This window comes from Lepidochelys kempii, chromosome 8 (genome assembly GCF_965140265.1).
Source record: "Lepidochelys kempii isolate rLepKem1 chromosome 8, rLepKem1.hap2, whole genome shotgun sequence".
Lineage (NCBI taxonomy): Eukaryota > Metazoa > Chordata > Testudines > Cheloniidae > Lepidochelys > Lepidochelys kempii.
In genome coordinates this window covers 90,103,293-90,125,388 of record NC_133263.1, presented here as the reverse complement: position 1 = coordinate 90,125,388, position 22,096 = coordinate 90,103,293, and the positions used below count along the sequence as shown (strand labels likewise).

General features: G+C 39.9%; 1 protein-coding gene across 1 annotated transcript in view; it reads left to right on the top strand.

The window, feature by feature from the left end:
- Positions 1-22,096, top strand: part of CACHD1 (cache domain containing 1) — a 185,410-nt gene that overhangs the window by 125,000 nt on the left and 38,314 nt on the right. The window contains exons 5-11 of the mRNA XM_073357445.1: positions 1,970-2,096; positions 5,602-5,746; positions 7,132-7,348; positions 11,311-11,460; positions 12,667-12,900; positions 16,002-16,151; positions 16,698-16,821. Of these exons, the coding sequence (XP_073213546.1) occupies positions 1,970-2,096; positions 5,602-5,746; positions 7,132-7,348; positions 11,311-11,460; positions 12,667-12,900; positions 16,002-16,151; positions 16,698-16,821 (1,147 nt within the window). The remainder of the gene's footprint in view (positions 1-1,969; positions 2,097-5,601; positions 5,747-7,131; positions 7,349-11,310; positions 11,461-12,666; positions 12,901-16,001; positions 16,152-16,697; positions 16,822-22,096) is intronic.

The following is a 22,096-nucleotide window of genomic DNA, read 5'->3' as shown; positions in this document are numbered from 1 at the left end:
CCCCTGCAACTCCCTTTTGGGTCAGGACCCCCAATTTGAGAAACGCTAGTCTCCCCTGTGAAATCTGTATAGTATAGGGTAAAAGCACACACAAGACCAGATTTCACAGGGGAAGACCAGATTTCATGGTTCATGACATGTTTTTCATGGCCGTGGATTTGGTAGGGCCCTATCTATAGTGAAGCATTTTCTGGAAGCTTGGAGCAGTCCTTGGGTTCAGGGATCACCACTGGTGTCCATCCCTTGCACAAATGAGGGTGTGGTATAATTGGGAGAAAGCTTCTTGTATCCTTTTAATCCCTTTGGCGCATTCTCAGGTCCAGATATTATTGAACCCTGACTGATGGGAACCATATTTACTGAAAGTTCCACAATATATTTGTACCAGATCATGAAAATATATAAGCCAGATGATTTTAGCAAATCAGGCCATAGCCTCATTACTGGCCATCTATTAGTTACTTTTTGAGGCTATTTTGATACAAAGAATGTGCAGCACACTCATGATCTGTCACTGAGAAAAGTAAAGGAACTTTTTCTAATGGACCAGAATGCATGGGGGGATTTATGTATAAACTACAAAAATAATCTTCCCTTTAATTTTTAACTTCCGTTTTTTGTAGACACATAGTATCCATTACAAGTAGGATTCAGTATCATCCTGAGTTAAGGTTCTCTGAACATTTTCCGCCCAAATATTATTTGTAATAATAACATTTGCATGTAACTTGCTTATCGTTGTTTCCATCACAAACTTGAATTTCAAGAAGTATGTAACCTCAGTCATAAATATTTTGCAGTCAGTACTGCTAGGCAAGGGGATGGATTTTACTTTTGTGGTGCTGATTTATTTGTAAAGTGTGTGTGTGTGTGTGTGTGTGTGTATTCAGCCATTTTCAAGTGAAAGGACTACAAAAGAGCTAATGGTTTCAGGTGTATTTTTGGGCAATCACTTTAAAAAACAGCCTCCTAATTCAGAGCCCCACCACTCCATACTACAGATCAGTGCAGTGGTTCCCACTTTATTTTTGTGGAAACTCCCCCATTGCTGGGTGCCTCTTCCCACTAATGTTGCTTTGTTTGTGTTTTTGTTCTCTCTCCCTTCCTCCCCTGCTGGCTTCCTGGTGTTAGGCTGCCTGTGCTCCTGGGAGTGGGCCAAGCTGTGTATCGAAGCAACAAAGTGAAGCTTTTTTTGCAGGCTGCTTTCTTGTAGCCATGTACAGATGAGCTGCTCTCACATTCTTCTGAGCTGGAGAGGAAAGCAGGAGGTTTTTCAAGTAGTTGCTTGAAAGTAGTATGTTTGCAGTGGGGAGGATTGGTGGTTGTGCAGCTTTCTTTACCCTCCTTCCTCCTCTACTGCCTTATGGGCCCCTCTTCCCATCATCCCTCAGGTAGGAAAATAATGCACTAGTGCTCTGAGTATTTGGAGGGGACAATGTTCAACCAGGATTTGAGTGGTTGGGGATTCATCTTTGGGAAAAGTGGATATTTTGTATGCACGTGATGTCTTCCAGGAGAAGCTGCATGGACACAATGGCTCAAAGAGCAGCTTTATGAATTGTATGGAGAATGCAGGTACTAAGGAAATGTCCAGGTGTGCTAAAGAAGCTGTTACAATCTATTACATCAATTCATTGTATACTAAGAAGTGGAGTTTCTGTCAGTGAAACAATGGCTAGGGAAAATGTGGTGTTCTCCACAAAAAATATTAAAGTATCACTAAGGACATGACCAAACTGAACAATCTGGATGTTAGAAATTAAATCAGGAACACACATGATTGAGACATGAAGTTTTATCTCCCTTCCAATACTACTACCTGTTGTTGTTGGCATTAGGTATTATAACTCTGGATATTCTAACTATTCATGTAAACATGAGATATTTTGAAGATGCCATGTATAAATGCACACGTCTCCTTTGACTTTCCTTTGCAGTCCCATTCATTTTTTTCCTTTTCACTCCATAGTTCTTGCTGACAATCTGAAGTCTAACCCAGGAATTAAATGGCAATACTTCAGCTCAGAAGAAGGCATTTTTACTGTGTTTCCAGCGCACAAGTTCCGGTGTAAGGGAAGTTACGAGCATCGTAGCAGGTATGATTTTATTCTTTTGTGCTCAGATGGAAACAAGTGCTAAATTATATTCTCAAAATATTGTTTTCAATCCAGCATCCTGCTTTTCTAGAGGATTCTCATGAACATTGAATCCACTTCAAAAGTTATTTTTTTCCTCCCTTGGTATCCTGCTGTTAATTGATTTATCTCATTAGACTGACCTCACAGTTTGTAAAGCAAGCCCCATCCTTTCATGTATTTATACTTGCTCCTGCATTTTCACTCCATGTATCTGATGAAGTGGGTTCTAACCCACGAAAGCTTATGCCCAAATAAATTTGTTAGTCTCTAAGGTGCCACAAAGACTCCTCGTTATTTTTGCTGATACATACTAACACGGCTATCACTCTGAAAATTGAATCTTTAGGTTGTTCTAAAAATCAGCAAATCAAACTTTCAGTAGCGATTTTGCTTGGAAGGATAAAATAAGATTACCCTCCAACACACTCACCTTTCCCTAGCTTCAGCTTAATAACCTTAACAGCCAGTAAACATTTGTAAGTAATGCCTCAGCCTGCTAACATTTTGTAGATGGTAGAGAAGCGCAGAAGATGGTAGAAAATCAGTTCTTCATTTTCTGCTAGGAAACTTACTTGAAATTGAACAATAAACTAGGGAATAAGTGGTTGGATGATTCAGATAGCCATGCTAATAATCTGTTTATGATGTAATCCTGTTGAAAAGTAGCTTGAGTACAATTTTTTTCCTCCCTGGGCTCTAGTGCCCTTCACTATATGAATTTTAGCACCAATGCATAGATCAACCTGGTGAAAGGTTGTAATGTTAAGTCATTCCTACAGTTGAATTTCACATCAGCCATTTTGAAATGTATACTCCTTTCCAAGTGCTGTAATGCAGTTATTGGTCCTGATCTTGCAGTCCTTTCTCCGAAGGACCTCCCCACTGATTGTAATGAGAAGTTCTGCCTGTCTGGAGACTGCAGGATTGAGGCCTACTTCCCTTTTGTAGAAAGGCCTCTGAATTTTCCTAGTTAAAAAAAAAAATTTTTTTTTAACTAGGTTAACATTGGAGGTAATGGACTACTTACGAAGACCTTACAGCTTTGTAATTTGCTTGCCAGCATAAAAAGGCACCTTGTGGTGGTATTTTGAGAAAATCCAGTCGCCTGACTCTCTCCTTGTATATTAGCTAATCATGCTGGATAATGAATCTTACTGAGGAGATATTAGTTCATACAGGAATATTTCCATATAAGAAAGAGACGATCATAGAGACTGAAAAATGTGTTTTACTTATCTGTCAATATTGAGCAATCTAATCTAATATGTAGGTGTTTACCCCATAGTCATCATCATATGATCTGAGTAGCTGGGCTTGTTTGAACATACTGTGGTTTGAGAAGGGTGTGGTCTAAAGATTTAGAGCCAAGAATACTTGAGTTCTAATCTCAGATCTGACACAGATGTCCTCTGTGACCTTGTGCAAATTATTCAATCTCTGCTTCAATTTCTCCATAAGTAAATTAGGAATATTTTTTACCAGTACTTACCTGAGAGGGTTTGTTGGATGAACTAGTTAACCTTTAAGTGCTTTGAAGATCAAAAGTAGTGTGTAAATGGTAGAGCTGTAGCCTGTTCTATAATTAAGAAATGGTTTGTGCCAGCTAAACTTAGTTTGTGCCTTTTCTAAAATCTTCTGCATTTCCTCTAAAGGACTTCTGTGGGTGATTTTGATGTACTAAAAATTAGATCCCAAACTCAATGTTAAAGTCAAGTAGTTTTAGGTCTATGCTAACAGGGAAAAAGGGTTCTGTTGTTTTTGACTTCCTTATTCAAGATCCTTCTAATTTCTTCCAGCTTTGAGACCCTGAAAAGAGATCTTCGGTAAATCTTTCTCACATACCTCACGGTATCAAACTATATCTGAACGTTTCACCAAGTAGTATATTTTGATGTTGGCAAACATATACATGAAAACGCTGAGTCCTTTTAGCAGACTTTGACAAATTTTGATAATCCACTTTAAAAATGCACAGATAAGAAGGGCTTGTGGAGCATGACCTATGTGCATTACATTCCAATGCATTCATAGAAAAGCCCTTCCTGGCAGGAGCCTTATTCTCATTGTGATAAACCAAACCTACTGTGCTAACTCAATTATACACAGCTTGCACAGATTTTTACTTGTCATGTAACCAGCAAACATCCAGTATTGTATTTATCTCTCCATATGGCCAAGATAGACTGCATCAAGCATTCATCATGAGCAAAAAGAAAAGGAGTACTTGTGGCACCTTAGAGACTAACCAATTTATTTGAGCATAAGCTTTCGTGAGCTACAGCTCACTTCGTCGGATGCATTCAGTGGAAAATACCATTCCACTGAATGCATCCGACGAAGTGAGCTGTAGCTCACGAAAGCTTATGCTCAAATAAATTGGTTAGTCTCTAAGGTGCCACAAGTACTCCTTTTCTTTTTGCGAATACAGACTAACACGGCTGCTACTCTGAAACCTGTCATCATGAGCAGTTACTTCTTGTCACTCTTACCGATTCTGTTTCCAAAATCTTTGTGCTGTGTTTGCTGAGATAGTTACAGACAGTATCCCTGAACACTGTCACTACTGATGCTTTAACAAAACAGGTCATTCGCTGCCTGAAGAGAGTTGCTCGTTGACAACGAAGGCCGAATGTTCCAAAATTAGGACGTAAAATTGGACACCTACATAAGTAGACACCAAAATAAGAGACCTGATTATTAGAGGTGCTGAGCGCCCACAACTCTCATTAGAATCAGTGGGAGTTGAGGGTTCAGCATCTCTAAAGATCAAGCCCTTTTTATTTAAGTGCCTAAATCAGGATTTAGGTGCCTAATCTGCAGGTACTCACAATTGACCATTTGGTCTAAATATTCGAGCCACGGTGTCAGTTGTGTGGATCATTCTGTAGCAGCTGGAATCTTCTTTTAGTTGATTATTGTGCAGGGGACTTGTTCAGACTGTCACTGAGTTAATACACTTTTAAAAAAATTACAGGTTGCAGAACCTCTGGACGTCCATCTGCCAAAACAGTCATTGTGTGGCCTTGTTATTGTCCTTCCTCAGCCCCTTTCTTCCCTGTCATTTGTCAGTTGTCATTGAAATTAGGCTCCAATCGTGCAAACACTTATGTGCAAGCTTAACTTGACTCGCGTGAATCGTCCCTTTGACTTCAATGGAACTACTCAAAAGCAGGAAGTAAAAACTAAGTGGTTGCAGGATTTGGACCTTAGATTGTAAACTCATTGGGGCAAGGACCTTATCTCACTCTCTCTGAACCCTGCTACCTGACTAATGCTTCCTAGCCCTGCAACCCTACTCGTAAACACATCAGGTTAAGTTTTCAAGGTATTCTTCGCTAATGTAAAATTTCATGATGCCAAGCAATTGTTCCTTTTTTTTTTCTTTTTCTTTTCAGTTGTAAACTACTATGGAAACTGTACGCTGAGAGGTCATCATGATGTCAATATGTTTGTGTCATTTCAGGCCTGTCTACGTCTCTACGGTTAGACCCCAATCTAAACACATAGTTATCATTGTGGACCATGGGGCTTCAGTCACAGAGACACAACTTCAAATTGCCAAAGATGCAGCTCAGGTCATTCTGAGCTCTATAGATGAACATGATAAGGTGAGTTTGCACTAAGCCACTAGTGTATCTTTCCTTAGTTTTAACCATCGTCGGGGGGCGGGGGGTTGTTTACATTTTCATTTTTTCATTTATCTAAAACAAAATCCTATTTCTGAGTTATTTATCTGTAATGCTTTCAGCTTTTTAGGAAACATTTTGTAACCATTTTTGTAATGGAAAGCATTGTGATACAGTGCATTAGGTACAGGACCAGATGTTAGGAGAGCTGTGTACTAATCCCTACTCTACCATTTGGCACACTAAGTGGCCTAGGGCAAATCATTTAACCTCTGAGACCATTTTCCAGGCTGCGAAATGAAGATAATTTACTTCACTACCTTACGGGGATGGTGTGAAACATAATTAATGTCTGCAAAGCTCCCAGAGAGTTTAGATAAGAGAAGAGGAAGGCTAAAGCACAGGGGCTGGGTTTCATTTTGCAGCTATGTTGCAGACATTCTGCATAGCATTGGGGTCACTTTCCCTTTCTCAGCCCTAATTTTTTTCATCCATAATATAGGAATAAGACTTAGTGCATGGAAAGAGTTTTCAAATCCTATGGTAGAAGGTACTATGGATTCAATGTAATAGAACACTTAAGCGTGTGCTTAAAGTTAAGCATGTGCTTAAGTGTTTTGCTGAATCAGGGACTATATGAAGGGGAAATTTTTATTATAAGTTAAAACAACACTTTAATTATGCAATAACTTGGTAATTTTGAAATCTGTTTTACAGGCACACATTTATGGCTCTTGTGGTATGCAGCAGTGTTTTTATTTGGTCACTAATTTTGCATCAGTCATAGCTCATAATAAAGTATGCCACTTCATAAACTGTATCTTACTGATACATTTAATAGTGCAAGGATTATCATTGCTTTCTTTAACTTATCTACAGGATAAAAAGTGGTTGTGAATTTGGCTCACTTTCAATAAAATATTAAAAGTACAGTAAGTTAGTATAGAGCTCATCATGTTTGCCTGTGGAAATTTCCTAGTTTTTTCTACAAGCACTTCATTTTTCTGTGGCCACTGGAGATTTATTGAAAATGCTCTCTGCAGATTTTGGGTTGAGATATCTATAGCTTGCTTAGATTTTTTTTTTTTTTTTTTTTTTGCCTATGAGAGTATGGTAACTATTATGTGTGAGCAGAATGAAGCAGATTTCATCTGAGAAAAAAAGCCAAAGTCTCTTTTTACCTTAATCAGCATAAGTCTAATCCTTTTCAAATGTGATGGATTTATGCCTCAAGCATTTTATTTTTTAACAATTGGTTTTAAATCCACAGAAACTTTTCTGTTGGCTTATCATTGTGTATGCTATATCAGTACATAAGGAATTATAAATGGTAAAATAATCCAATATATTTTCTTCTCTTTTTTAAGATCTCAGTGCTAACTGTGGCAGACTCAGTAAGAACCTGCTCACTGGATCAGTGCTATAAGACATTTTTGTCTCCTGCCACTAGTGAGACAAAAAGGAAGATGTCCGCCTTCGTTAGCAGCATAAAGTCATCTGACAACCCTACCCAGCATGCAGTGGGATTTCAAAAGGCTTTTCAATTAATACGAAATACAAACAATGGCACAAAACTCCAAGGAAGTAAGTCTGTTTTTATACAAACCTTTCTATTATTTTTTTTAAGTTTGCGTATTTCTTTTTTGTCTGAATTGCTCACATAGGCAGAAGCCTGGGCAGGGCAGTGTCTTATTAAAAGTATTTACCATGTTGATCAAATAGGATATACTGGATTTTAAATCCACGTACTTAGTGGCTGTTAAAATTGTCCATTACATTTCATTTGCTTCTTCCACCCACTGTCCTTTACCTCCCTTATTATCTGTAATATGTAATTATAGGGATGAGTTGCTAGATCTTTGAATTATTTCCCAGATGTGGATCCTTTTTAATGGTAATCATTAGCACAGCAAACTTCTTTGACTGTCAGGTAAAATTCCCATTTGCACAGATGTGCTCTGGCTATGTAAAATCCTTGGGAACATATCAATATTTCTTATCAAAAAACCATTCACAGAGAACAACTACTGTGTCTGAAATATGATATGATATTTATATGTATGTCTCGGAGTGGCTTAACTGTATTCTCACTCATCAAAGAAAATCTGCTTGAATTTTTGTGTGTAAAGACATGTAGAGTTACTCATATCTAGTCCTATGCTTTCTATTTGACTTCAAAAATAAATACACAATAGCCAAACTAACAAAGATGTCTCGGAGAGGGGAAAGTGGGTGGCAGATTCTACTGCCCAGAAGGCTTTTTTTTTTTTTTTTTTTAGGTAGGGCGGGAGTTAAGACTTGTGTTCTTTAGTAACTGATCGAACAAATTCTAAATTTGAATGCAATCAAGCACTGTCACATTTCCTCAGCCATTTCCACATTCCCAGTGCCAGTGTGGGGTGGAGAAACTGGGCTAATTTGGGGGTTTGGTCAGCTTGATTTTGGATGTACATTAAGGACTCAGTCCAATGCCTCTTCAAGTGAATGGGAGTCTTTCCATTATTTCAAATGGGCATTGGAGAGACCCTTAACTGAAACTTACTATTAAGAAAAGAAAGTAATAACACACATCTAAGGAGCTTAGTGCTCGATCCAGAGGAATGAAGTGAACTGTGCTCCCATTTCACTTTGTACTCCTCTAGATTGATAAGCATTGGGATCTGTTGAGCTAGAAGTCCAACCTATCTGATGCTATCTTGTATTTATGTCTAGATCAGCTCAAACAGGCAAGGCTTTTAACTTCTGACAAAGTGAGGGAAGGGTAGCGGCCTGGTGATAACAAATCTAATGCAGCTGAAGTTGGCTGGAGTAAGTCTTGCTTAGTTATCATTAGTTATTTCAAAGAACGTTGGCAATAGATTCTTGCTTGTGTGTATTGGGAATAGAAGACATTGGCATATTCTGCAGTGTGAAAACACATGGATTTATTTCAGTTTCACGCATAATACTCGTTTTATTTTAGGCACTGGTACATAAGGACACATTATTTGAAGCTCAAAGTTCAGTGCACATGCTCTCCTTCTCTGGCTATGTGTAAGAACAAAAGAATTTTAAAGATTTATAATGTGTACAACAAACCTGAGAGCCTGGGCGACAGGCTGAGAAGAGGATGTGTGATGCACTTCCATTTTGTTGTAAACAATCTTCTTGTCTATTCTTTGTTTCTGGTACAAAAAGAAATAAGATAATATTATTCCTTTTTACTGTGAATTTTTAACGCCCTGTTCCCTAACAGGATCTGCAGGCGTGTCAGAGAAACCATTCACATGCAGAAAAGTAAATTAATAATGGAAAAAACTGAGGCATTTCTGGTGTGTAAGATAAGAATTATATTGAAAAGATGGATGTTTCTGCGTTCCCCAGCCTGCTGTCAATATCTATTATATTGGTGTCACCAGCAGCTCAGTAATTATTTTACATTCCTGTGGTGCCTTTAATCCCAAAGTATTGTAAAGTGCTTTGCAAATGGTATATATACACCACAGCCACAGAACTCCTGTAGCTCCTGGATTTACAGGACGCTCCAGGTGGACGAGTAATGCACAGCCTGCTGCACAAGTGGAGAAAATTTAAAGACCGAGCTCTTGGGAGAGTTAAGGGCTTTGTATTGTAAAATTTTTGTTTGTTTTTTTTCCAGTGCTATTGTAGGAAGGAAAACATGATTCATTAACTGTATAGGAGAACTGGCTATAGCCTAGGCTAAAGCATGGGTTCCTAGCACAGAGAACTATATTTTATCACCCTTGCTAGCAATAAAAAAAGTAAAGTTGTATCTCAGTGCCCCTAACAGCAGCACACAGCTCCTGTGGTGTAGATTGAAAATAAAGGTTAATAATTTTCATAAAATCTTTCCCAGAAATAAGAGGATACTCTTGGAGGAGTGTTTTTTTTAACCAGATTAAATTTAAAAGCTGTCTCTAGTTAAAGAGTAGGCGTGAGGGGAGGGGGAAAATAAATAAAAAAGGAAAGGAAAATAGAAGTTTCAGGTGCTTCTTTGCATCAAAAAACACTTTTGATTTAAAGCATTTTCAGGCTATTAGTTCAGAACACACACAACAGCGAACTGATGTTCAAAATTTTTTTTTTTTTAAATCAGTCGGGCAAGACCTGACATTTCCACCAAAGCAAGGAAATTCAGAGGTAAGCTGGCAGTCTTTCAGTAATATGCTCCAGTGTGCTTTGGTATTGTAGGACCAATGTATGATCCCTAACTGATACACAAGATGCTTTAAATGCTGAAGTATAGGATGGAGCGTAAGTATTGATTTGAATTTCCTTGAGTCTTTGAGATAGGCCGTTAACATAAGACATTCTTTACAGCTTGAAAAATATGTTGATATGTGTTCAGTCTAAGTAGGGCAAAATGACTTAGTGATGAATGGTAAGTACATGTCGTGTCTTATTCTTCAAATGTTATACTACCTCTAACATACAATGTTGTGTATCCATAGTCTTCCACCCTTTAGGATCCCAAAGATCAAGTGGTGGTGGTGGTGTTTATTATTTGTATTACCATACTACATAGGAGCCCTAGTCATGGACCCCATTGTGCTAGGAGCTGTACAAACACATAAGCTATGGATTAAATTCTGACTGCCCCAGCACAGGAGGGGGTGAGGATGTAAGAATCTCTTTCCCCCACTTTACTATTGTATACCCATTCACTTAGGCAGCCAGAATGCCGACATAGAAGTCATCTCATGTCAAGTCATGTTGGGAATAGGTGGGAGACATAGTGGGTGATCACAGACAGGTGGTGGCCAAAGTACAAATGGAGGTGTAAGAGTTACTTTTACAGGCAGCTGCTGACAACTGCCTCCACACAACTCCCACATTATCTGGAAAGCCACCAAGAGCTCTTTAAAAACAGGAATCACTCAAGTGCATCCATCCCTGGGATGGGACATTTCCCTATTTATCAGTGTAGGACAAAAAATGAAGAATACTCCAACCAGCAAAAATGGCATGGAGAGCTAAGGTAGGCAAAATGTAATTACCTATAGGGAAATTTTGTTTTTGGAGGCTAACACCCCAACTCCTGCCACAGGACCTTGAGTAACTACATGCACCTTAGGTCTCAGCTAAGAGAAGGCTCAGGACTGTCCATGTGGGATGAATTTGTCCCTCTCAAGAGAGGGGTGTCACCACATTGAATCACTAAAAGAACTTTCTGCAGGACACTGTTCCTTGAATGTTTCCCTTCCATGTTCTGACCAGGACAGAACTTGTCTAGCCCAAGAAATCTGGTGAGGTCACAGCCTAGGACTAGAAAACTATATAGTGTGTTAGAATGTGTGAGCTGAAACCCGTGAATCTTTGGTAGCTGAAACTGGGGGAACTGAAAGTGCATTGGGAATTATAAAGGCCTTCACAACCACACAGTGAGTATTTTCATCCATTGCAGATACCTGAAACTCTTATAAATAAGGTTGTTGATAACTTCACATTTATCTTCTTTTACTGACATAAGGATTTTTACTGCATTACTGAATGTCTCGAGTAAATTGGAATCTAATATACTGTCTGCCATATATATTTCTGCTTAGTTACAGATATGGTCGTAATTTACCTGTCAGCTGGGATTACATCAAAAGATGCTTCAGATGATGATAAAAAGGCTACTCTCCGTGTCATCAATGAAGAAAATAGTTTCCTCAATAACTCAGTTATGATTCTCACTTATGCACTCATGAACGGTAAGAAATGTGTGCCAAATTTCTGGTAGATTAAAATTCTCTAGTAACACAATGCAGTGTTGTTCTGTGTCTGTTTGAAAGGGTCAAAAGTGAGTTTTGGCCCTTAGACTCCAGAGGCCATTCCCCAGATTATAACAGTTTCCTATCTGGGACATAAAACTACTTAGTCATATGTTTGCAAACCAGAATTCAAATGAGCTGATTAAAATATGTTGCCTGAATTGCTGAATGCCTAGCACCATGGGGCAAATTCAATACATGGTGTAACTATAGCGTTTGCTGGAGCCTCACCCTCTGACACCAAGCCTGAATTTGGAAGAGTTTCCCCATTAAGGCCCCAATTCAGCAAACATGTAAGCATGTGTTTAGCTCCTATTGCTATCAATGGGATTTAAGTCTGAGCTGGAAGTCAAGCATGTGCTTCAGTGCTTTGCTGAACTGGGACTTAAGCCAAGAGTAAAGTTAAATATAAATGTACGCACACTGACCCAGTGGAATCATAGTCCTTTTTTCAAAAATATCTGTAGCACAGAAAGCAGTAGACTGTCTTATTAGCATGGGTTGCACAGACACCCCATCCAGGGAAGCTTATGCCTGGCCATGGAGAATTTGCATGCAAGCCACACTAACACACTGTATGGCTGTATAGCAGTTCAAATCCCCATTTGGGTCCCCACTTTCAAGAATTCCCTTTGTTAGGTTATCTGCAGGGACTGAATCCTGGCACATCTGTTTCTAAAAGCATGAGACTGTTGCTTGAGCTAAAGGACAAGGTCTATTAACTCCAAGGCTGCATAGCAGATTCATAAACTTCTACCTGGACTAGTCACTGGTGGGAGACAATGGGTTACACAAAGCTCTCTGTTTTAAAAAAAAAAAATAATGGTAAAAATATCTAAATAGTGACATGGGAGCAAGCATCTTGAGTTTCTGTACAGTGGAACAGTTATCTGAGTGGACACCTTTAAATCCTTTAGTGACTGATTATACCTACATTATAATTCACCCCACCAGTATTAGTCACTAAACAGTACTCCACACTTCCACTTAAATAGGCATTCTCTATGTTCAGTCTACCTGCCTGAGTTGGCAACACAAAGTACGTACTGTACTGTAGTTTTAATTTGGAGTAAGATGTAAGAGACTCAACTAAAAATACATTTCCTACTTTCTCCTCCCTTATCCTGGCAATATCTCTTTTTTCAGAGGGAGTGACAGGATTAAAAGAACTGGCATTTCTCCGAGATCTGGCAGAACAGAACTCAGTGAAGTATGGAGTGCCTGATCGAACTGCCTTACCTGTGATCAAGGGGAGTATGATGGTCTTGAACCAGCTCAGTAACTTGGAAACCACAGTGGGTCGATTTTATACAAACCTCCCCAATCGAATGATTGATGAGGCGGTCTTCAGTCTGCCCTTCTCCGATGAAATGGGAGATGGTAAGTGCTTAGAAAATCTGAAGTTGAGCAGGTAAAAAAAAAACAGAGGTTAGGCTTCTGTCTGTCATCCCCCAGGTTTCTAACCAACAGATAAGGAGGTGCTTTTAGGTCTGCCCCTAAGGAAGTAAAATTAAGTCCTTCGTGCAGGGATTACATGTAAAGTTTTACACTCACAGGGGCCTGTTTATGGAAAGTGTGGGTAATGTGACAGCTAATGGATTTAAGTTGAAGGGTGAAATTGTCTCTCATGGGCATACTGATACAGCCTCAGTAATTTGGATTTGTGTAGGAAACTCCTCTGGGTTTGTGGGAGCATGGTTCCAGGCTGTAATGGCAGCCATGGGGCCCCTCGCACTCCAGCGGGCCCATTCAGAGCTGGTGTTGCCCTCTAAGCAGACCACAGGGGTGCATACGGCAGCATAATGGAGGAAGTGGCATTCCTGTCAGATGCCGAAAACTCCCTTCCTTCCTCGGATATTGGAGCTATGAACACAGCTTCATGAGGGGTTGTTCCTGCTGGCCATTTCCTCTTCCTTTTCCTTCCTTCCCCACAGTAGCTGAGGTATGGAGCAGCATCTCACCGAACAGTTTAGCAACTGCTCTGGACTCTCTACCCCACACCTTCCCGGGTTTGGAAGAGTAGGACTCCAGAAGGTTCTAGCAGTCATACAGGGTTGGGGAAGGACCCAGCATATCTGGTGGAACTGCTAACTATTTGACCAGATTCTCTGTTCTGATTAAGCTGTGCTCAGAAAAGACTGAGGAATGTGGTTATCCTCAGCACAAGACAGAGCAGCCTGAACCCTGGCATGAATGGCCATTCTGGAAGCCAGGGATCAGCAGCAACATCCTGGTTACTACACCCTGTTTGCCGGGGGGGGGGGCAGGTTTAGGATGGAATCGGAGTCTCTATGATGGCTCTACGTCAGTGGAGTATTTCTCCCAATACATTGCCCAGATCCACCAGTTATAGATCGCTTTATGCTGACATATCGAGGTTGTGGACGTAAATCTGACCTGTTACTTAAATCCTCTATAAACCCTAATGTTCACATGTTTTTTTTTACTTGGATGCAATAGTGAGATCAGATGGAATAATGCAGGGGATGAGGGCATGTGTAGATGTTTGCCTAGGACCGCAAAATACATGCAGCCAGTCCTGCACAGAGCCCTCATAAAAAGTGCAAAGGGATGCAAAGGCCATGGCGTTCCACATGTGGCCCCTTTCATATGTTTATGGGAGGAGTTGGGACTTGGAGGGCCTTTAATATAGGCTCTTGCACTGGCATGATTGTCATTGTGAGACAGAGTACGACCTAGCCTATAAAGCAGTGCTTCTCTGCCTCTGCTTATGCTTCTGTAAAGTGAGAAGAAAAAAGCCCTGCTTTATAGGGGAGTTGGGAATGACATTAGTGTTTTCCCAGTGCTTTGAAGATTTCAGGTGCTATGTAATTACTATTAGAGTTAATAAGCTTAACAGCTCCTGCATTTCTCCGGACATTGTTTTCCATTTTCTTTTGTGTGATGTTATGGAGGAGGGGTTGAGGAGTATGGCTCAGCAGGGTTTTCAGACCTCTCAGGCAGGTTGTCCTTATTTGCCACCTGATCAGAGTGACTCTTGAGAGTCTGAAGTCCTCTGTGTGTGCTGAGATTGCTCCTGGACGTGCTTCTCTCATGCAGAATGATAGCCTAGTTTGTCCTTTTCTCATCACTCTGCATGATGCATTGCCACTCATCTCTCACACATCCACATCCAAGCATAGTGGAGAAGTTGTACAACATAAGGATTATAAATGGTACAATTGAATAGATTTGGCTTACATAATTAGGAATGTGCATGGTTTTTTTATTTTTAAAAAACCTCATTTATGGAGATGAATTTGATATTTGTTTTATATTAAAAGGGTGAGTGAGTTTCCATGTGGTCATGACACAGAAAGTAAGACAGAAATGGACTGCTATATTTTTACCTCAGGCATTGAGAGGTTTCTAAAAACCATTGTAATGCTTTTGGTTATAATACCCAGTACAGTGGCCTGTTGGGATTTAAGTAAGAAGAGGCTAACATACTGCATATATAATCAGATGAGCAAAATTCATCCCAATTGATATTTTACAAGTAAGATTTTTTTATTTTTGTTAAAATTTTTATAGCTGCATGGGGGGAAAAAAGTAAAAATGCAGACTTTAAGAAAAATACAAAAAGAAAAAACAATGTGAATCTATGTCCTTTTATATTTATTCACATTCTTGTCCCTAAGGCATCTAACTGTGTGCTGATGAAGACAGAAAATGTAAATTTTAATAACTTATGGTATATTCAATATACCTTCTTAACTCACCACCAGATAAGTAAAAAGTGGCTAATATGAGGATATTATGTTAATATGTTGTAGCATAATTCACATGCTTCCTCAACCTCCCCTTCTCAGCCTTCCGTCCTGTCGCCAAGCCCCGACTCCCATATTTTTACTGTTAAATGCTAGCAGCAGTTCTATATTCTGACTCCAGAAGTGCTGTCAGTAAGAGATGTCAGAACTGGTAGAGCTTCTGTTATCTTTATTGCTGTTGTTTAACCATGAGCTTCAAGCATTACCATTGTTTGACATCTATCACTGAAAGCATTTCTTGAGTCAGATGATCATAGTACCACTACTTGTGCTTCACTGGGTCACCATGTCACATGGTCCTAGGGAAACAATTGCAACAAATGGGTTAAAACTGCCTTAACTTGTACAGAGGGTTGAATTATGCATATTCAGTGAAATCCACAGCACTGTGACTTAGGAAGGGAACCCTACATATGGATCTGATCTAACACCCATTGAAACCTGTGGGAGTCTTTTGACTTGATTGGGAGTTTAATCGGGGCCTGCTTGCTAAGTCTTTAATTTTAGCTTTTGAAAATACTCCTACGTGGTACGGTAGCAACTTCTTGAAAATTGAACTTGCTGGACAGAGGATGTTTTTGTCACCTGGTTACACAAGTTAACGTCCCCTCTTTTCTATTTAGCACAACTGGTGAAGAACACACTTCATATTTAATTAACTGGCAAGTTCATTATTGCTAATGCCTTCTGTGCTCTTCCTTTTATCTCAAGGTCTGATAATGACTGTAAGTAAACCTTGTTACTTTGGAAACATGCTGCTTGGGATTGTGGGAGTGGATGTTAACCTGGCATATATCTTGGAGGATGTCACCTATTATCAAGATTCTTTGGCTTCCTACACATTTCTCATAGACAATAAAGGTGATTTTTGTGGTTCAGATACATAAATACACTATCTTCCTGTTTGGTGAAATTAGACTGTAGAAAACTAACTCCTTATTCTGCTCCTTAATTGTAAGTAGAACGATAAAGTGAACAGTGCCATTTCTCAACAGATTGTGTGTCAGTTGTTTGAGTAGTTCTGTCTAACAGTAATTGTATATAAGCAGATTTATGGTTTGCATTTATTGTACAGGGTCTTGATATAAAAATGTTGCTATGAAATCGATTGTTTTCACATTTGTAGGCCAGAAAGCCAAAACTGTAGCTTTTGTTTATATTATAAGCTTTTTCACTTTTTATGGCATGGTCATTTTAGTCATTTTTTGTTTGAGTTAATTTACAAGTTCTTAAAATTCTGTTGGCAGTAAACTGCTTTATGATGTAATGGTATGGTTACTGTTAGGGTAGTTTCTTAAGTAAATTGGAGGACTTTCATACATGTCATCAGTATACTTGTTTTTATGTTCTCTGCTTATTACATACTGAACCAAAACTTGTACTAAACACGTATTTTGTTCTTTTTAGGATATACTCTTATGCATCCATCCCTTACAAGGCCTTATTTGCTGTCTGAACCACCACTTCACACTGACATCATACATTACGAGAACATTCCAAAATTTGAATTAGTTCGGCAGAACATCCTTAGGTAAGGAAGAACTGAGACTCAAGTCAAAGTGACAAAGCCCTGGCTGGGATGATTTAGTTGGGGATTAGTCCTGCTTTGAGCAGGGGGTTGGACTAGATGACCTCCTGAGGTCCCTTCCAACCCTGATATTCTATGATTCATAGCTTGCTAAGATCAATTATTCACCGGACTCAGAAGTGTTTGTACAAAACCCTTTAATGGGAGCTACTTTATAGAATTATTATTACTGTGTTTAATATTTCTGTTGTAATAGTACCCAGAGATCCCTGCTGGGATTGAAGTCCCAATCTCTTGCCAATGCGGGACTGTGTTTTCTACCGCATTATCCATTCTATCCTTAAATGTGCCAAGCAATAGTTTCCACAGCTTCCTTTGGGAGACTCTTCTAATCTAATAGTAGAGCTGATTGTTGGGAAATTTTCCTTAATATTCAGTCTGGATTTTTCCTTCGTATATTTCAGACAGTAATTCCTAGTTAACACCTTAAATAACTTCTCTCACTCCATGGGGTTCAAATAAGTAATCAAACTACTGTATGCATATCTGCTGCTTGAAATTTTCCGTCAATCCTTCCCTGTCCTCCTCTGTCATTTTTGCAGTACTTTTCTGAGCATTCTCCAGCTTTTAGATCTTTTTCACTGTTTCAGGTGTGGTTAGGCAGGCCATTTGTCCGGTTTTAAGCCGGACAGTTCTCTTTTTTTCTGTGGTTCCCTGTCTGGTGTTGAGACAAAATCAGACATGATTTTTGTCTTGGGTCACAGATGGGGGACACTATTTTGAAGAGTGCTCTACTCCGCCCCCACCAACCTGATGTCACACTGGTGGTGCTTGGAGCAGCGCGCTCTTCAAAATGGTGTTCCATGCAGTCTCACCAGTGGGGGGCATGGTGGCGCATTCTTCAAAATGGTGTCCTCCATGCAGCATGACTTCACACTCACAGTGCAAGGTCACACTGGCAGGGGTGGGCCCATACCATTACTGGAAGTGCTGGAATGTCTGGTATTCTGGGTATGCGACAGTGGCGCCCTAGGAATGGTTGCACCATATCCAGAAAGACCCTGACCTAATCCAGTGAAGTCCTTGGGAGTCTTTCTGTTGAGTGAAGCTAGGTTTACACTTAAACTGCTACAGCGGCACAGCTGCGCCACTGTAGGACTTCAGTATAGACACTCGCTACGGCAACGGGAGGGGTTCCTCCATCAGCCTAGTACTGTCTACGCCAGGGGTTAGGTCTGCTTAACTGTGCTGCTCAGGGGTGGGGATCTTTTACACCGCTGAGTGACATAGCTGGGTCGATCTAACTCGTTAGTATATACTTGGCATTAGACATATGGGGAGAAATTCCTCCCTGCTCTATGATGTGATGCCTCTATGTGTGCAACTGCACGGAGAACAGAGGTACACCCTCTGTCCCAAGTACGGGCTGATGGGACAATACATGATTTAGAGAGAGAGAGAGAATCTGACATTGGCCTATTTTGCTGGCTGTTGCCACATTGCTAAACCATGTGTGATTTGCTGTCCTTTTGGGCTCCTTCACTGTTACTACTTCTCAGTGTTCCGTCTCTCACTGAATATTTGCATTTTGAGGTTTTTTTCTTGTTGAATCTCAATTTTTCTATCTTTATTTCTAAATTTACAATCCAAAAATGCCCCAATTAAAAATAATGGTAGTACTTAGCGCTTAAGTAGAGCCTTTCATCTTCGAAGGACTTTATAAACCTTAGTCTCCACAGCTCGTCTCTAAAGTGTGTAAGTCTCCTGATCCTCCACTTGCAGATGGGGAAATGAAAGAAGAGGTGTTAAATGACTTGCCCAAAGCCACAGAGGAAATCTGTGTACAAATCAGGATTAGAACATGGGAGCTCCTGACTTGCAATTCTGTGCACGTACAACTAGCTGAGCTATCTTTATAAAACACATCATTTAGATATTGGAAATACTTCCTTTTTCTTGGAGAAAAAATGTGTATGAAGGACTATGCAAGAGTTCCATGTAATAACAATGACTTTCTAGAAAGGGTAGTTGAACTATAAATGTACACTAAGTGTACAACATCAAGGGTAGTACAATATGTCCTTTCCTGAATTTAGGGCTGGTTTGTGGGTTTGCCACCAGCTCTGAGTAAAGGACAGCACATAGTTTTCTGGTCCCAGGAGCAGACTACGGTCTGGACTGTGACTTGGAGAGTCACAATCTGTTGCATTATTCCTGCCTTGCTCCAGGGGGAAGGTAAGGTAATCTGTGCCAGCCCAAAATCTGTTGCAGATTACTTGCACTGGCATGCTAGCTCAGCTGTGCAGGCCAGCACATTGGGAACCATGGAGCAAAGACTCTGCTTGGAAGGGGGTAGTAGCAACTCCATAGAGGCTGCCCCCTCTCTTTGATGCTGCTACTGGTGATATATGCAGCCAGGGGTGGCAATAAGAGGGGGCCCTTGTGACCCCATACGTCACTGCGTCGGCACGTAACACGTCATGATTATGCTCCTAGTTGTGTTCACATCTTGCATAGTCAGGATGCTGTGTTCATATGCAAAAACTGAGTTGTGTCACCACTCCTCCCCCCATCTCATCCCCGCTGTCAGAGGAGTGCTCTGTTAAAATTCTCTGTATCTGAGATGGTTTGATCTTTTCTATAATTATTTTTTTTGATCCGATTTGCTGTTGGAATATAAATCTGCTCAGTGGGCTAAATTCAGTGTCTTCATTGAATAGAAATATAGATTGCAAAAAACCCAGACAATTTAATTAGACAGGATTGGCGTTCTCTGCTTACGAGAAGCTCAGGAGTAAGGTAGTATTAAAACTGAATCAACTCCTATCTCTGGAGTCAGGTCAGATTTGAGATCAGTGATGATGACATGGGAAAATTGATGCTACACCAGCTTGGCAAGTGCCTGTTGGGGTGGCAGAGAGAGTTTCAAACACTATTATTGTACCCACTGGCCTTAAAATTACAAAGACCTTATCTGGGATGCTAGTCTTCCAGAAGTGACACATTTTACAGACTCTGTTGTAGAGTGGCTAATCTGTTGTAGGGTAGGATCAAGGCTAACAAAGGAGCCTGAGAGAGTTAAGCACCTAAATTCAATGGGATTTGGGCAAATATCCTTTAGGCTTCTTTGAAAATCCCAGCCAAAAAGTTTACTACTATTTTCATTAATGAAAACTCATATATAAAGGTGAGGGCCACAGTTTTAATGAAATAGATGCCTAAAGTTAGTGCCTTAATCCGTACTCAAGTACCTAAATAAATGTTCAGATTTTCAAAAGTACTGTGCTCCTGTTGCTATTCACTGTTATGAAGATTTATGGAAGGATACATCAGGGAGGGAGAGGTGTTATTTAAACTAAGGGACAATTGTTGGGACAAGAACAAATAGATATGAACTGGCCATCAACAAGTTTAGGCTTGAAATTAGGTGAAGGTTTCTAACCATCAGAAGAATGAGGTTCTGGCTAATAGCCATTGATGGATCTATCCTTCATGAATTTATCTAATTCTTTTTTTAATCCAGTTATAGTTTTGGCCTTCACAACTTCCCCGGCAACAAGTTTCACAGGTTGACTGTGCATTGTGTGAAGAACTACTTCCTTTTGTTTGTTTTAAACCTGCTGCCTATTAATTTTGTTGGGTAACCCCTGGTTCTTGTGCTGTGTGAAGGGGTAAATAATACTTCCTTTTTCACTTTCTCTACACTATTCATGATTTTATGGACCTCTATCATATCCCCCCTCAGTCATCTCTTTTCCAAACTGAAAAGACTCAGACTTTTTAATCTCTTCTCATAAGGAAGCTGTTCGATATCCTTAATCATTTTTGTTGCCTTTCTCTGTACTTTTTCCGTTTCTAATATATCTTTTTTGAGATGGGGCAACCAGAACTACACGCAGTATTCCAGGTGTGGGCGTACAATTGATTTATATAATGGCATTATGATATTTACCATCTTATTATCGATCCATTTCCTAATGGTTTTTTGACTGCCGCACATTGAGCCGGTGATTTCAGAGGTCTATCCATGATGCCTTCTTGAGTGATAACAGCTAATTTAGACCCTCCTCGTTTAGTCTATATAGTTGAGATTATGCTTTCCAATGTTTCTTACTTTGCATTTATCAACATTGAATTTCATCTGCCATTGTGTTGCCCAGTTTTGTGAGAGCTCTTTGTAACTCTTCGCAGTCTGTTTTAGACACAACTATCCTGAGTAATTTGTATCATTTGCAAGCTTTGCCACCTTACAGTTTACCCCTTCTTCCAAATTATTTATGAATATGGTGAACAGCACTGATCTCGCTGGAAGACACCGCTATTTACCTCTCTCCATTCTGAAAAGTGATCATTTATTCCTACCCTTTATTTCTTGTTTTTTAACCAGTTACTGATCCATGAGAGGACCTTCCCTCTTATCCCTTGACAGCTTAGTTTGCTTGAGAGCTTTTGGTGAGGGACCTTGTCAAAGGCTTTCTGAAAGTCCAAGTACACTGTATCCACTGGATCACCCTTGTCTACATTTTTGTTAACCTCTGAGAATTCTAATAGATTGGTGAGGCATGATTTCCCTTTATAAAAGCTGTGTTGCGTCTTCCCCAACAAATCATGTTCATCTGTGTGTCCGATAATTCTGTTCTTAACTATAGTTTCAAGCAATTTGCCTGGTACTGAAATGAGGCTTAGCAACCTGTAATTGCCAGGATAGCCTTTGGAGCCTTTTTTAAACGTTGGTGTCACATTAGCTATCCTCCAGTCATCTGGTACAGAAGCAGATTTAAGTGATGGGTTACATACCAAAGTTAGTAGTTCTGCAATTTCACATTTGAGTTCCTTCAGAACTCTTGGATGAATACCATCTGGTCCTGGGACTTATTGCTGTTTCAATTGATCAGTTTGTTCCAAAACCTCCTCTATTGGCACCTCAACCTGGAACACTTCCTCAGATTTGTCACCTAAAAAGAATCTCAGGTATGGGAATCTCCCTCAAATCCTCTGCAGTGAAGACTGATGCAAAGAATTAATTTAGCTTCTCCACAATGGCCTGGTCTTCCTTGAATTCTCCGATAGCACCTTGATCATCCAGTGGCCCCACTTATTGTTTGGAAGGCTTCCTGCTTCTGATGTACTTAAGAAAAATGTTGCTGTTAGTTTTTGAGACTTCAACAACTCAGTCAGTGGTTATGGGCCTATTACAGGAGTCGATGGGTGAGGTTCCGTGGCCTGCAATGTGAATGAGGTCAGACTAAATTATCATGATGGGCCCTTTTGGCCTTAA